This window comes from Scyliorhinus torazame, chromosome 4, assembly GCF_047496885.1.
Source record: "Scyliorhinus torazame isolate Kashiwa2021f chromosome 4, sScyTor2.1, whole genome shotgun sequence".
NCBI lineage: Eukaryota > Metazoa > Chordata > Chondrichthyes > Carcharhiniformes > Scyliorhinidae > Scyliorhinus > Scyliorhinus torazame.
The window spans coordinates 318,074,025-318,091,444 of NC_092710.1; the positions used below are offsets into that span (position 1 = coordinate 318,074,025).

General features: G+C 50.0%; 1 protein-coding gene across 1 annotated transcript in view; it reads right to left on the minus strand.

Annotated features, from left to right (window-relative positions):
* Nucleotides 1-17,420, minus strand: part of plb1 (phospholipase B1) — a 288,667-nt gene that overhangs the window by 197,821 nt on the left and 73,426 nt on the right. Inside the window, exons 18-22 of the mRNA XM_072500134.1 lie at nt 16,558-16,616; nt 12,355-12,428; nt 9,419-9,462; nt 5,514-5,622; nt 3,683-3,734 (exon numbers count right to left, since the gene is read on the minus strand). Of these exons, the coding sequence (XP_072356235.1) occupies nt 3,683-3,734; nt 5,514-5,622; nt 9,419-9,462; nt 12,355-12,428; nt 16,558-16,616 (338 nt within the window). The remainder of the gene's footprint in view (nt 1-3,682; nt 3,735-5,513; nt 5,623-9,418; nt 9,463-12,354; nt 12,429-16,557; nt 16,617-17,420) is intronic.

The window sequence follows — 17,420 nt, forward strand, 5'->3', positions numbered from 1 at the left end:
ACCTCCCTCTGGGTCTGGGCCACCTCCCTCTGGGTCTGGGCCACCTCCCTCTGGGTCTGGGCCACCTCCCTCTGGGTCTGGGCCACCTCCCTCTGGGACTATTTCGGTCAGCGCCTGGGCAATACCGCCGACGTTGACAGCCATGACCGCTGTGACTGGATCATGTTCAGGAGCGCTGCTGGGATGTCCGGTGGCTCTGGCACATGGTTGTCTGTGAGACGGCAGCCCTGCCCTGGGCCTCGGCCAGTAACTGCACAGAATGGCCCTGGCCTTGGACATGCTGATCCGTCGCCATAGCCGTCGCCCACAATGCCTCCACCATGAATGCCACCTGTGCGGTGTTGGCCTGGGTGTTACGCATTGTCGGCACCACCTCCTACTCCTGCAAGCGGTTAGACTCCTCCAACTGCACCTGTAGGTGCTGGCTGCTCGTCGACAGCCCCTCATGTAGTCCCCGGCTCTGTGACTGCATGTCCACAATCAATGGGACCGACCGTTCCAGGCGCCTGGCACCCATCTGGACTGTGGCTAGTCCCTGGGGTCGGTCTGCCCCCTGACTATCCGCCCCCTCAGGAGTTCCTACCTCCACCTGCTGAACCAGATGTGTGGTGCACAGCAGATAGTGTCCCAGCAGACTCCCACTAAAGTGCCCAACCGAGGTGAGTGTCTCTGGAATGGTGTAGGGTGTTGGAGACAACGGTGACGGAAAGTCAGTGTCATTCTCCGACTCGAGCTCCTGTCGTCTCCCGCTCCCGGCGGTTGTGCGAGGCCTTCTTTTGGCCGGGGTGAGGATGGGGAGGAGTGGTGGCGATGTGTGGAAAGGAAACAACACTGTTCGACAGTCTGACACATGCAGCCCTGCGGGTGGGTAGCCTCAGTGACCAGGGCACTCGGCCATAGCAGCTGTATGGGTGCAGGCATGTGGTCCAGGGTGAGGGTTCGCCCGCCTTCTGGGGGGGGGGGGGTGAGTGTTGGGTTACGGGTGTGTGTGACGGGGGTTAGTGCCAGGGGCACAGTACTGAGGAGATCATGTGGGTTTTTGCAGCACTGTTGGCTGGTCCGGGCGACGTTGCCGACAGCGTTGACTGCCTCTGCCACCTGTGCCCAGGCAGCCTCCCTCCCGGGCCGGGTACACGGTGACCAGCCTCTCCTCCACGGCGTCCAGGAGGGTCTCCAGCTCGGTGTCGGTGAATCTTGGGGCCGCTCTCCTCGCTGCCATCTTGTTGGCTGGGATGGTGTGTGTGGGGGGTGCAGTGTGTATATGTGGCTGCAGCTTGTCAGCCTCCTGAGTGACAATCGTGAAGTCGGCAACTCCGGTGCTGATTTTCATTAGAATCGATTGTGTTCCACGTGGCGCCGTGCTAGCCCCTCAACAGCAGCAGAATCGGTCCAGGTGCGGCACTTCCCGACGGCGTGGACCACTTGTGGTCTGAGGTTTCGTCAACCTCGCGTGGTGACTGCGGACTGTGTCCAGCGCCGTCACAGTCAGGGGGGGTGGGAGCCATTCCGCTGGCCGGGGGGGGGACTTCAGCGGGGGCTGGGGAGACTGGTGGGGGTGGTCCGGGGTGGCGAGGGGGGTTACATTGGGGCACTATCTGGCAGGCCAGGTCCCTGTGCAGCCAGCGCCATGTTGTACGGAACAAGCGCTACAGGTCGCCACCGTGCGCATGCGCAGTCATGGACACAGCCATGTGTTCTGCCTCTTTTGGGACCAGCCTGTGCGCACATCAATCGCAGCATAACGACCAGCCTGCCAAGTTCAAGACCAACGATCGCTACCTCACGGTTGAGCCCAGCAGAGACAGAGCCACTTCCTCGAACCGATATAAGGGAAAGACTTGTGGTTCACCGAGATGAATAGAAATACCCACAGTATTGGCGACACTGTTGGGACATAACATCATATCATAAATAGAGCCTCATTGTTAAAAAGGGCAACAGTTGTAAGACCATACGCATGCTCCGGACATCGGAGCCTCAAAATCGGAGAATCCAGTCCCTAGTCTCAGGATCGATGGCTGGGATTCTCCGGGCCGGCACGAGAATCGCGCCGCTCCGCCCCGACGGCGGCTCGCCGATTCTCTGGCGCTGATTTTTGGGTGCCCGCGGGATCGCCGCAGCGCCAGTCGGGGGCCATTGACAGTGGCCTCCCCGGCAATTCTCTGGCATTACTCAGGTCCCAGACGGCGGGACCTGGAAGGTGTGTCTGCGGGGGCCGTCCTGGAGGGGGTGGCGGGGTATCCGACCCCAGGGGGGGGGGGGAGGTGTGGGGGGGCTTCCACGGTGGCCTGGCCCACAATCGGGGCCTACCGATTGGTGGGCGGGCTGGTTCCATGGGGGCCAATGTTCCTTTGCGCCGGGCCCCTGTAGGACTCCGCCATATTGCCCGGGGACAGGCCCGGAGACGGGAACCCACGCACATTGCGGAATCAGGCCGGCTGTAGCGCGCATGCGCGAACCCGCGCCGTACATTCCGCGCCGGCTGGAGCTGCGGGGTCCACTCCGGCGCCAACCTAGCCCCAGAGGAAGGGGAGCATACCGCGTGATCGTGGACCGTTGGCGCCGGAGTGGTTTGCGGCACTTTTCACAACTTTTCAGAACTTGGCCGCGGAATTGGAGAATCCCGGCCGGTGAATCCCACCCTATATCTTCACAATCTTTATTCACCAGCATTGTGCCTCCCCTCTTCTACATGCCTAATTTAGTTATTATATGGAAATATAGTCATGGATTCCAACTCGGGATACCGGGTGGGATTTTCTGAATGTTCCCACCAGCGGGATCTTCCAGTCCCACTGACGGAGACCCCCTGCAGCGGGTTTCCCAGAAGCAGGGGGTGCGAAGAACAGGAAAGAGCAGCTGGACTGGAGGATCCTGTCCCCAGCCGATGCTGGGTGGTCTCCGCCACCACAGATCGGAAAATCCCACCCACCCTGTATTACTGAGACACTGCACATTTATATCGTATACATATTGATATAACTCTCTGGGGTAAATCATCCGGTCCCTGGCCACCCTGCCACGGGAAGGACCGGAAACCTTCGGCCCTATTGTCACGTGGTTCAGACGCTGAGCAAAGCTGCAGCAATCTCCCCACCTCAGCCCTGACCTGAAGGAAACTGTTTGCAACATCTGTCCTCAAGGGTGGCATGGTAGCACAGTGGTTAGCACTGTCGCTTCACAGCGCCAGGGACCCGGGTTCGATTCCCGTCTGTGCGGAGTCTGAATGTTCTCCCCGTGTCTGCGTGGGGTTCCTCCGGGTGCTCCGGTTTCCTCCCACAAGTCTCGAAAGACATGCTATTAGGTAATTTGGACATTCTGAATTCTCCCTCTGTGTACCCAAACAGGTACATAATGTGGCGACTAGGGTTTTTTCACAGTAACTTCATTGCAGTGTTAATGTAAGCCTACTTGTGACAATAAAGATTATTATTAGTTCTCTGAGTGAGACTGAATGCCAATTTGGTGCCAGGCAATGGGGCAAACATGCCCCTGTATGTCCTATGTTTTTTCATGTACGGAACGATCTGTCTGGACTGTACGTAGAACACTAATTTTCACCGTACCTCGGTATACGTGACAATAAATCCAAATCCAATCCTAACAATGGCATGCTGTTCTCACAATATGGGCAGCTTTGGATAAACCTGAAACGGTGGGGATTAATTGTAATAAAATTTACCGAATCATTTTTCATCAGCTTCACCAGTTCCCTGACTTGGACCATCAACTCCCTGTGAAATGTAGAGGAATAAGAGAAGATACAATCAGCAAACTGCGAGCTAAACAGGGTTTCCTCAGCTGGTTGAGATTTGATACTGGAGAACATTGTCAAACTGATTCACTTGCTTGCGGCTTTTAATGCACTTCATAGATTTCCCTCCTGTTCCTCCTTTTTAAGTGACAAGGAAGACATAAGAACATAAGAACACAAGAACTAGGAGCAGGAGTAGGCCATCTGGCCCCTCGAGCCTGCTCCACCATTCAATTAGATCATGGCTGATCTTTTGTGGACTCAGCTCCACTTTCCGGCCCGAACACCATAAACCCTTAATCCCTTTATTCTTCAAAAAACTATCTATCTTTATCTTAAAAACATTTAATGAAGGAGCCTCTACTGCTTCACTGGGCAAGGAATTCCATAGATTCACAACCCTTTGGGTAAAGAATTTCCTCCTAAGCTCAGTCCTAAATCTACTTCCCCTTATTTTGAGGCTATGCCCCCTAGTTCTGCTTTCACCCTCCAGTGGAAACAACCTGCCCTCATCTATCCTATCTATTCCCTTCATAATTTTATAGGTTTCTATAAGATCCCCCCTCATCCTTCTAAATTCCAACGAGTAGAGTCCCAGCCTACTCAACCTCTCCTCGTAATCCAACCTCTTCAGATCTGGGGTTAACCTAGTGAATCCCCTCTGCACACCCTCCAGCGCCAGTACGTCCTTTCTCAGGTGAGGAGACTAAAACTGAACACAATACTCCAGAACATTGGCCTTGTAAATATAATCTATATTGTCCATGACAACCAACTGGCATTTTTCCCAGATCATAACTCCATTACATTTGGTTGCCCTCGTGAAGAAGAGCCTTGGTTCACTCCCACTAGTGGAGTACGTCTACAAAACATTGCCGTGCTGCACTCATAAGATGACCTTAAGAACTGGGGCATGGAATGACTGAGAGCCATTTTTCCCAACATGCACTATTCTTCACCCACACTGAAGGTGGCAACCAAACATGAGTGCAAAGGTGCGCAGTACCTTAGATTTACCCAATCGCACATGTGGGACAGAATGTTCTCAGTTTTGGTCTAAGTGGGATCTCAGGCAGGAAAGACGGAGTGTAGCCCGCCAGATATACTGCCGGCTTTTCCCACCACATTATCAAACACTGAGACAAAAGAAAAATGAAGGAGCGGTTCGCACAACGTCGTGCTGGCAGGGCGGGCACATTTGGGCTGGGCTCAATCATGGCACCATTTTTAAATAATGCGAAGATGATAAAAGTAGGAACGAGGACCCCCCCCCCCCCCCGAGCACACACCCTCCCCCGGCACTGAATCCCCTAAATGGAACTCTCCACCTCCCCATCACGGAATTCCCCACCCCGCCTCCTCCACCAACCACCATGGAAACGAATCACCTAACAACGCCCCCATGGGCCCTTTCCTCCCTGGTACTTACCTCGGTGACCCCGGCGGGTTCTCTTTGCCAATTCCCCGTTTTATAAATCTTGTGGTAAACCCCGCTGACATGGCCCAAACTCCACTGCGTCACTGGAAGGAAGCAGGGACAATTGAGCGGGGAATTCCCCCCCCCCCCATTGCAAATGCCAGTTTGGGACTCCCCCTCCATTCTCCGCCCCCTCTGCCATTCCCGTATGCCAAAAACAGAAGAGGAAAATCCCCCACCCCGTGCTATTTCAACTCCAGGATGTTATGACGGAGTGCATGTAATAACCCAGGGATGACAAGACCAGGCACCCATGTAACAACTCAGAGAGTTTACACTCACCCAGCTGTGGCGCCTGCCACAGCCTGATTCAAGAAAGACTGAGGGGTGTCTTGATGACCGGTGCCAGTGGAATATCCAACCAACGAAGGGTTAAATTCACGGAGAATATCTGGAAAGGTATTAAAGTGTAAAATCCAAGTAAAATGGAAGTGCGCACTCTAAATACTCGCAAACCTAAGAGACTCCCTCACATGGTAGGCATAAACAGGCATAAACAAGTGTGGAACTGTAAATGGAGCAGGTAAGAAGTTGGCATACAGTTTCACCTACAGATACCTGCTGAGCCCCAGATAGGAGAAACTTTTTAATTTGGCTCTTTGGATTTGGATGATGTTGACAAGACGCCATTTATTACCCTTCCCTCTTGACCCCCTGTGTTGGGTTCATTCATCACATCACTGAATGTCCTTTGGCTGATGCTGCACCTGTTGGGTTGGGAATTCCAGAAGATTGACCCCTTCAACGCTCAAGAGATAATGATGTAGACCAGCATCGGGGCTGTTCTTCAACCTGGGATATAACTCTTCTTATTCTATTTGGTGGCTGAGATTGTGGGTGTTCAGCAGGCAGAACACTTGGGGGTGGTTTCCCACTATAAAAGGCACGGGACACTCACAGTCCGCCTCTTTCTACTAGGGACATCTACAGAGTGAGTCCGGTGTTCATATCACGTAACGCATACAGCACGTGGCTAAGAGCTAGTCTGGTTCAGTCAGATAGAGAAATCACACTTAGGTTAACAGAGAGTCGAACTCACAGGGAACTGTGTTAACTGTGTGACAGGTTCAATAAATCAAACTGAACTAACTTCAAGGTCTGGAGTCTACTTGAGTTATAGCTGTATCCAGCTGCAGCCCGTGTTATCTCAGTGTGCTTAACATGATAGTGGGGGTGGAGTGGGTGGGGGGGGAAGGGGGGGGGACGAGGTGCCATCAATGTAGCCTCACTGGTGAAATCTCCCTTACATTCTGCAGACTCTGTTGTCACAATACACCTGTAGGGGTTACCGAATCCCAGCTTCAGGTGTACCAAACAAGCTCACTCCTCTGTTAATGAAATGCTGATCTTAAGCTGTAGACTACTAGTACACAAGAGGGTAAAAGTGGCCTTGGAGGGAGTGCAAGGTGGGTTTACTAGAATGACCCTTGAAATGAAATGAAATGAAATGAAAATCGCTTATTGTCACAAGTAGGCTTCAATGAAGTTACTGTGAAAAGCCCCTAGTCGCCACATTCCGGCGCCTGTTCGGGGAGGCCGGTACGGGAATTGAACCGTGCTGCTGGCCCGCTTGGTCTGCTTTAAAAGCCAGCGATTTAGCCCAGTGTGCTAAACCAGCCCGGACTTCAAGGGTTACATTATCACTTGCAGGGAGGCGGTGGCGCAGTGGTCTTGTCACTGGACTAGTTAACCAGAGACCCTGAGTAATGCTCTGGGGATCCAGATTCAAATCCCGCCGCTGCCGATGGTGAAATTTGAATTCAATAAAATCTGGAATTAAAGATCTAACGATGACCATGAAACTATTGTCGATTGTCGTAAAAACCCATCTGGTTCACTAATGTCCTTTGGGGAAGGAAATCTGCCGGCCTTACCTGGCCTGGCCTACATGTGACTCCAGACTCACAGCAATGTCTTAACTGCCCCCTGATGGGCAATTAAGGATGGGCAATAAATGCTGGCAAAGTGCCATGAACGAACAAAGAGAAAAGAAATTACACAAACGACGGTTGTCTGGAATTTAGAATGTTTGACGTTTTCAGGTTATTGAAGGAAACTGATAGGGGATAGACACTATTGCAGCCAGTTGGGGAGTATAAGATGAGAGGACATTGGCTAAAACCTGAAGGCAGGCCTTTCACGAGTGGAATTGAGGGCGGGAAGCCAAAGCTCAGACTTAGACTGCCAGAGTTGCTTCAGAAGAGCGAAACACCAGGCGAGAACCAAACTGACCCAGTAAGGAAAATCCCAAGATATTCTATAAGTATATCAATGGCAAGAGGATAACCAGGGACAGAGTAGGGCCCATTAGGGACCAAGCAGGCAATCTGTGGTGGAGCCAGAGGACATTGGTAGGGTGTTGAATGGACACTTCACATCCATCTTCACCCAAGGGTATGAGGATATAGGTATGGAACTCGGGGAGAGACTATGAAGTTCCTCAGCAAATTGACATAGGGAGTGACAAGGTATTGGAGGTGTTGGCAAGCTTACAAGTGGACAAATCTCCAGGTCCGGATGAATTGTGTCCTATGTTGCTGTGGGAGGTGAGGGAGGAAATTGCCGGGGCTCTAACCCAAATTTTCAATTCCTCTCTGGTCACGGGGAGGTGCCAGAGGACTCAAGAACAGCTAATGTGGTTCCACTATTTAAGAAGAGTTGTAGCAATAAGCCAGGGAACTACAGACCAGTGAGTCTCACGTCGGTGGTAGGGAAACCATTGGACAATATTCTGAAGGAGAGAATCTATCTCCACTTTAGTTTGATCAGGGATAGTCAGCATGGCTTTGTCAGAGAGAGAGGTCATGCTGGTGGCCAGGTGTGTAGATGAGGTAGTGCAGTTGATGTAGTTTATATGGGTTTCAGCAAAGCCTTTGACAAAATCCCACATGGGAAACTTCTAAAGGTGGCAAATGCACATGGGATACTGGGTAATTTTATAAGGTGGATTCAAAATTGGTTTAGCTGTAGGAGACAGAGGGTGATGATAGACGGCTACTTTAGATCCTGGAAACCAGTGCCCAGTGGTGTACCACAGGGATCTGTGCTGAGCCCCCTATTATTCATCATTTATATGAACAACATAGATGACTATGTGGGGGGCAGGATCAGTAAATTTGCGGCTGACACAAAGAATGGGCTGGTGGTTAACAGTGAGGTTGAGTGTCTTGGGTTACAGGAAGATATAGACGGGATGGTCAAATGGGTGGATAAGTGGCAGATGGAATTTAACCCTGAAAAGTGTGAGGTGATACACTTTGGAAGGAGTAATGTGTCAAGGAAGTATTCAATGAATGGCCTGACACTGGGAAGTTCTGAGGAACAAAAGGAGCTTGGCTCATTTGTCTATAGATCTCTGAAAGCAGAAGGTTAGGTTAATAGGTTGGTGAAAAAGGCTTATGGGACCCTTACCTTTATCAATTGAGACATAGATTACAAAAGCAGGGAGGTCATGATGGAGTTGTATAGAACTTTGGTGAGGCCACAGCTGGAGTATTGTGTGTAATTCTGGTCATCACATTATAGGAAGGATGTGATTGCAATGGAGGAGGTGCAGAGGCCATTCACCAGGATGTTGCCTGGGATGGAGAATTTGAGCAATGAAGTGAGATTGGATGGGCTTGTTTTTTTTTTGTTGGAGTAGAGAAGGCTGAGGGGTGACCTGATCGAGATGTACAATATTATGAGGGGCAGGGACAGGGTGGATAGGGAGCAACTGTTTCTCTTAGTTGAAGGGTCAGTTGCGAGGGGTCACAAGTTCAAGGTAAGGGGCAGGTAGGTTAGGGGGACTTGAGGAAATCCCTGGGGATTTTACCCAGAGGGTGGTGACGGTCTGGGACGCACTGCCTGGGAGGCTGGTAGACGCGGGATGCTTCACATCATTTAAAAAGTACCTGGATCAGCACGTGGCTCGTCATAACATTCAAGGCTATGGGCCAAGTGCTGGCAAACAGGATTAGGTAGGCAGGTCAGGTGTTTTTGATGTGTCGGTGCAGACCCGATGGGCTGAAGAGCCTCTTCTGCAGTGTGTGATTCTGTGACTTCCGCAGACCCCTCCCAGGGCAGGCCCTACGTGCCAGATATCTACAGGAGCCTTCAGCCAGGACAGTCAATGGCCCCTGGCATTGAGAGTGAGGTAAGAAGGGCCTGAATAAATAGTATTGATGAATAGAACATGTTCTACTTACTAGCCAACGTGGTGACAGTTGTTATATTCCCATCTCCCCCGATGCTGCGGAAGACAAAAGGTGAATTTCTCTTTGATTCCAAATGCAGTGGAATTCTCACATTGACCATGAAATGGAAATAAAACACGAGCAGCACCCTAGCACATTGGGGTAGATATTGATATGCCACTTATCAGGTGGAAAATAGATGTAAGCTTGCCAATCAAACAACAGGACTGCCCAGGCTGATTTATTTGTTTAATTCACACAATTATTCCAATTCCTCCATGGCCTCGCTCCATTCTATCTCTGTAACCTCCATGAAGCCCCACAATTCTCCGAGCTCTCTCTGCTCCGCCAATCCTGGCCTCTTCCACATTCCCGATTCCCATTACCTCCCGCAACGTCGCCCGTGCCTTCAGCCACCTAGGCTTCAAGCTATGGAATTCCCTCCCTAAACCTCGCCACCTCTCCCAACTCTCTCTTCCCTTTTCAGGCATTCATCGGATTGGGCCTGAGTCAGACCCGGCTGTGTCAGAAGGTTGTGGGTTCGAGTCCCACTCTCGGGGTTTGAGCGCAATCGTCCAGTGCAGTGCTGAAGGAATGCTGGACTTTTGGAGGTACTGCTTTTCGGATGAAACATTAACCTGAGGCCCTGTCTGCTCTCTCGGATGGATAGAAAAATATCCCGTAACGTTATTTTGAAGAATGTCCCTGCCTGTCCCATCCAATATCTACCTCACAATTAACATCCTTAAATCAGATTAGCTGTTTGCTATCACATTTGCAGATTGTGGGAGCTTGTTATATGCAAATTGCCTGCTGCATTTTCTGCATTACAAGATGGATTACACATTAAATATTACTATTAACATATTCTGATCGCTTGATGTACCACTGTCAGCATTCTCTTTAGCCTTGATCACCACCGTTTGCAATCCCTTTGTCTTTTTGTCCATGACATCTTTATCAATCTCCACCTATCGCTGGGTCTCTATCCAGCCCCACTGCTCGACCAACCCCTACCCCCCTCCCCCCCCCCCCCCCCCCGGCCACCCCCCCTACCCCCCACAAAAGCATAAATCTGACTCTATTTCCAGTTCTCTCCAGCTTTGACAAAGAGTCATCCAGACTCGAAATGTTAGCTCTCTTCTCTCTCTACATATGTCAGACCTGCTGAGATTGTCCAGCACGTTCTGTTTTTGTTACATATTATTTTGTTACTTATAAAGCACTTGAGGAGATTCTGAGGTTGTCAAAAGTGTTATATATAAATGTAAGTCTTTCTCTTGTCAAAATCTACCACTTTAACAAAATGACTGGTCACCTGATCTCCTGCCTTCTTCTTTGGCTTGTGTTAGGTTTTGTCTGACTATGCTGCTCTGAAATGTCCTTTAGTATATTAAACATGTTATATAACGCAGGTTATTGTTGTGCGTGTCAAGACGACAGTGTTTGAAGCTCTTAAAAAGAGAATATTTTGATGGAGATTCAGAGATGTGGTAAAATGTGCTTCAGATCGGACAATAGGGATGGGATTCACCAGGAATGTCAGGCTTAGATATTCCTCATAGGAACACAGGAGCAGCAGTGGGCCATTCAGTCCATTGATCCTGTTCTTTTATTCAATGCAATTATGTCTGATTATCCACTTCAATGCCTTTGTCCCACCTGGTCCCTATATCCCTTTATGTCATTGGTATTTAGAAAATGTCAATCTCTGCTTTAAACATATTCAGTGACTGAGTTCCACTGGACATAGGATTAGAAAGTTCCAATGATTCACACCTCTTTGAATAAAGAAACTCTCCTCATCGCAGTCCCAAGTGGCATCCCCTTGTTTTTAAAATGTTGCCCCTGGTTCTAAACTCCCCACCCAGAGAAACATCTTACCTGCATTTAGTGTCTATCCCTTCAAGTGTTTTACACGTTTCAATGGGAACACCTCTCATTCTTCAAAACACTGGACAACACAGACCCAATTTCCCCAATCTCTTGTTTTAGGACAGTCCTGCCAGCCCAGGTACATGTCTGGTCAACCTTTGCTTCATTCCCTCTATGGCAATTTTGTTCCTTAGGTAAGGGGACCAAAACTGCACACAGTACCCCCGGTGCAGTCTAACCAAGGTGTTATACAATTGAAGCAATGCTTTGTTACCTCTGTATTCAAATCCTCTTGTGATAAAGGCTAACATACCAATAGCCTTCCTAGTTGTTTACTGCACCTGCATGTTAGCCTTCAGTGACAAATGGGTGAGGTCACCCAGGTCCCTTATCTACACCTTCTAATGCCTCACCATTTAAGAAATACTCTGCATATCTGTTCCTTCTACCAAAATGGATAACCACATTTTTCCACATTATATTCCTGCCATGTCCTTTGTCCACTCACAAAATCTGTCCAATCCTCTTCAAGCCACTTTGCATTTTCCTCACAACACATATTCCAACCTAGCTTTGTATCATCTGCAAACTTGGAAATATTACATTTGTCCCCCACATTCAAATCGTTGATATATATTGCGAACGGCTGGGTCCCAAGCACTGAACCTTGAGGTACCCCACTAGCCACAGCCTGCCACTGTGAGAATGATTCCTACTCTCCGTTTCCTGCCTGTTAACCAATCATTAACCCATGCAAATATGTTCCCTCCTATCTCATGAGCTTTAATTTTGCCAACCAACCTCTTGAGGAGCATTTATTGAAAGTCTTCTGAAAATCCACGTACACAATATCCACCAATTCCCCTCTATCAATTACGTTAGTAGCATCCTCAGAAAACGCCAACAGGTTTGTCAAGCATGGTGTCCCATTCATAAATCCATGAGGAACCATTATCATACAACGCTATTTAGGAAATCTCATTTAAAGATTAGCAATAAATAGACAGCCGAGGACAAAATGTCAGGGCTTTACTTATCGAACTGAAGAGAAAGGGATAGCAAAAGTTACTAACCTCCAGGAAAGTCCTCTGTACTGAGTGATAACGCCGAGAAGATCACCGGGCTTTGATGCTGCTCCATTAGCTGACTATAGCATGGGGTGAAAATCACAATTGTCAAAACTCATGCTGAAGACTTCCAAAACAATTTACACTGTCGGTTTGTTTGATTCAGTGCCTCATTCAGGGCGGGCGGCACAGTGGTTAGCACTGTTGCCTCACGACGCCAGGGACCCGGATTCAATTCCGACCTTGGGTGACAGTCTGTGTGGAGTTTGTACGTTCTCCCCGTGTCTGCATGGGCTCCCTCCGGGTGCTCCGGTTTCCTTCCACAGTCCAAATATGTGCAAGTTAGGTGGACTGCCAAGCTAAATTGACCTTTAGTGTCCAAAAGGTTAGGTGGGGTTATCGGGGTAGAGGCGGATGCGTGGGCCTAGGTAGGATGCCCCTTTGGAGAGTCGGTGCAGACTCAATGGGATGAATGGCCTACTTATGCACTGTAGGGATTCTATGATTCTCATCCAGCAAGACAATCGGCAAGCTCCGAAGCTCTGTGGTCACTTCTTAGATGTTACATTCCCAATAAAGGCACAAATTGCACTTTGTTCCTGCCTGAGATTTTTTTTTCATGCAGCTGTTCAGGAAACCAAGAGACAGGAGCAAGGGGCCTTCCTGCTGGCCACTGCCCAGCACTATACTCAGCTGATCGCCAGAGAGATCATGAGGGAAGCTCACCAGATTCTCTCCTTCCAATTACCTTGACAGTTTGGCAAGCAGACATCTAGCCTCATCTTGGTACCTCAGTGGAGAGCTTGGCATTGAAATGTATACACTTCTTGGCAGACTTGACAGACTGAATGCTCACACGCTGTTTCCTCAGGCTTGAGAATCTAGAACTAGGGGGCAGAGTCTCAGGAGCAGCTTTTTAGGACTGAGATGAGGAGAAAATCCTTCACTCAGAAGGCTATTTAAAAAAAGAAATTTAGAGTACCCAATTCTTCTTTTCCAATTAAGGGGCAATTCAGCATGGCCAATCACCTACCTGCACATCTTTTTAGGTTGTGGGGGTGAGACCCACGCAGACATGGGGAGAATGTGCAAACTCCACACGGACAGTGACCCGGGAGAAGGCTGTTAAGCTTTTGAGCTATAGCACACTGGGCTAAATAGCTGGCTTTTAAAGCAGACCAAGGCAGGCCAGCAGCACGGTTCAATTCCCGTACCAGCCTCCCCGAACAGGCGCCGGGATGTGGCGACTAGGGGCTTTTCATAGTAACTTCATTTGAAGCATACTTGTGACAATAAGCAATTTTCTTTTTGGATTGGATTTGTTTATTGTCACGTGTACTGAGGTACAGTGAAAAGTATTTTTCTGCGAGCAGCTCAACAGATCATTCATGTTCAACCACTGAGTATGTTCAAAGTTGTGATCAATAGATTTTTGGACACAAAGGGTATCAAGGGATGTGAGGATAGGGCAGGAATGTAGGGTTGGTGTAGAAGGTTAGCCCTGATCTTATTGAATGGCAGAGCAGGTTCGAGGGATTGGATAACCTACTCAATAATTGAAAAAAGACTGTGGGCTGATGTTGGTTTTTATCTCAGGCCACATGTGAAGAATGGTAATAAATGGGACAATTTTAAAATTTGAATGAAAATTGTAATCTCCTCTCAAGTGCCAGTAGCATTTTCTATGCTGGCACCTTAATCGCTGCTTATGCATCAATTCACAGAGTAATTGGATGGAATGACAGAATTTGAAAGTGCGTAAATGGACAAGGAATAGAAAAATATGTAAGAGGGTGAGGTACAGTGGGAGGAGAGTAATCCCTGGCCTGTTTCTCTAAGCTCCATGTAATTGATCTTGTGGGCAGCACGGTAGCACAAGTGGCTAGCACTGTGGCTTCACAGCACCAGGGTCCCAAGTTCAATTCCCCGCTGGGAACATGCGGAGTCTGCACGTTCTTCCCGCTACTATTGGCTGTGCGGAGTCTGCACGTTCTCCCTGCGTCTGCCTGGGTTTCCTCCGGGTGCTCCGGTTTCCTCTCACAGTCCAAAGACGTGCAGGTTAGGAGGATTGGCCATGATAAATTGCCCGAAGTGACCAAAAAGGTTAGGAGGGGTTATTGTGTTACGGGGATAGGGTGGAAGTGAGGGCTTAAGTGGGTCGGTGCAGACTCGATGGGCCGAATGGCCTCCTTCTACATTGTATGTTCTATGTTCATGTCAGCTGAAAAGAAACAGAGCAACAGGCCTTAAAGACAAAACTCATTTTGAAGATAACTTAAACTCAAAGTTTAATATATATTTTTCAGGTCAACTATGACTCTTTCCACCATCCCTCCTCTTGTTCAAGTAGGTACTGAAGCCAGGGAGAGTAATTCTTTTTTTCTTTCTTTGTCGCTCGCTGGCTAGGCCAGCGGTTATTGCCCGTCCCTAATTGCCCTTGCCCTGGAGAAGGTGGTGGTGAACTGCCTCATTGAACCGCTGCCGTCCATGTGGTGTAGGTACACCCTCACTGCTGTTAGGAAGGGAGTTCCTGGATTTTGACACAGTGACATTGAAGGAACGATGATATATTTCCAAGTCAGGATGGTGAGTGGCTTGGAGGGGAACTTCCAAGCGGTGGAGTATCCATGGATCTACTTCCCTTCTAGATGGTAGTGGTCATGGGTTTGGACGGTGTTGCCCAAGGAGTTGCTGAGTTCCTGCAGTGCATTTTGTTGATGGTACACATGGCTGCTACTGTGCATCGATGGTGGAGGGAGTGAGTCTTGTGGACGGGGTACCAATCAAGCGGGTTGCTTTGTCCTGAATGGTGTTGAGCTTCTTGGATGCCGTTGGAGCTGCATTCATCCAGGCAAGTGGAGAATATTCCATTACACTCCTGGGCCAGGTCGGAGAATCCCCGGGGGGAGGCGCGAATCCCGCCCCAACGCCGGCTTCCCTATTCTCCACCGTCGTCTTTTGGGGGCCGGTGGGATTCCCGCCACGCCGGTCAGGGGTCGTTGACAGCGACCATTCTCCGGGCCCCAACGGGCCAGTAGCCAACGAGCTCGGCCGGGTCGCGCCGGCGTGAATCACTCACCTCACACACGGCGGGACCTGACAGGTAAGTGTGCGGGGGCCATCCTGGGGCGATCCGACCCAGGGGGGGGGGCCCCCCACGATGGCCTCGCCCATGATTGGGGCCTACCGATTGGCGGGAAGGCTGGTTCCGTGGGGGCCTTCTTTCCTCCGCACCGGGCCCCTGTAGGGCTCCGCCATTTTGCCGGGGGCCGGTGCGAAGAAGGGAACCCCCGCGCATGTGTGGAAATACGCCGGCCGTCCTTCGCATGCGCAGAAATACGCCGGCCATTCCGCGCATCCGTGAACTCGCGCCGGCACTCTGGTGCCGGCAAAACCGGCGTCAACCACTCCGGCGTCAACCTAGCCCTCTAGAAAGGTGAGAATTCCTCACTTTCAGGGGCCGTTGATGTCGGAGTGGTTGGCGCCGGTTTTCACGCCGGCATGGGGACATAGCCCCATTATTGGAGAATCCCACCCCTGATCTGTGCCTTGTAGATGGTGGTTAGGCTTTGGGGAGTCAGGAGGTGAGTTATTTACTGCCTTTTGTCCAGCTTTTGTAGCCGCAGCATTCAAATGGCTAGTCCAGTTCAGCTTGTTGCCAATGGTAAGCCCCCAGGATATTGATAGTGCAGGATTCAAAGACATTGAACGTCAGGGGCAATGGTTAGATTCTCTTTTTTTGGAGATGGCCATTGCCTGGCACTTGTGTGGCACGAATGCTACTATTGTCCAGGTCTTGCTGCATTTGGCCATGCACTGCTTCAGTATCTGAGGAATTGTGAGCGGTCTCTGAACATTGTGCAATCATCAGCGAACATTCTCACTTCTGACCTTATGATGGAGGAAAGGCGATTGGTGAAGCAAATGAAGGTGATTAGGCCCAGGACACGACCCTGAGAAATTAGGACAGACTTTAAATTATCAGAATTCTCTGGCTCTGATGTCTAACTTAGTAAGTAGCAGCTGGCTAGCCAGTACCCCCAAAACGTTTGTTTGACAGCGTGGGTTGAGGATGCTCTGGTACCCACGTGGCTGCAGATAGAAGGTTCCGGAAAGCGAGCATTGTAAATAATGTCTGCCAGGTCAACCCCCACAAAGGGATTTTCTTTCCACTGAAACAAAACACAAAGCCATGTTATGCTGACTCACCGTGATGGAGTCCCCAAGTGCAGCGATCACCTTTATGTCCGCCGGTCTGAGCTTGTGGGCTAGCGGAGAAAGAAAAGGACAACTTTGAACCTACGGTGACTGAAGCCAAAACGAGAGGATAATTAAGCACAAAAAGCCAGTGCTTGAAGATGTTCAGGCTTTAGATTTACCTCGGGGTAATAATGCTGGCAACAGTTTAGAAACTGGGACCAGGATGATCCGTTTTGGAGCCTAAGTGCTCCCTCCAGTGGAGGATCATCACTGGTTTCCGCTGGCACTCACAGCAGTGCCCGGTATGTGCATCTCTCCCTTTCATCATGCTAATTTATTCATGGGGGAGAGCTCAGCATATTCCATCAAAGTCCTGGTATAAAGTATACCGAGGTCCGGTGCCGGGCACCTCCCCTCACAATGAAAATTCAGCCCCCCCCCCCCGCTCCTGACAAGTAGGGGCATCCTCCCCCCTCCACCACTGGAATAACGGGTCACCCTCCCCCCCCCCCCCAACAGCACACATGCATATGGGTGACCCAACCGCCCCTCCTCCAGCCCCACCTATCAATCACCCTCATCAGAACACTCATCAGAGACCCCAATCAAAGACTCCCATCTGAGACACCCCCATCAGAGGCCTCCATCAGTCACCTCCATCAGGGACCCTCAGCAGAGACCTTTCTCTGTCACCCCTGCCTCAAAGCTAAAGAGCAGTCCAGGCAGTAGAGTGAAAAGTCACTGCATTTTGACGTACCCTTCCCTAACATTTACTGCCTCAGACAAAAGTTTGAAGCAGCAGCTGTTACAAGTATCAGAGGCTTCCTGGAAAGCCAAATGCACTTGAAACAGCTTCAAATGCCTTGATAGCC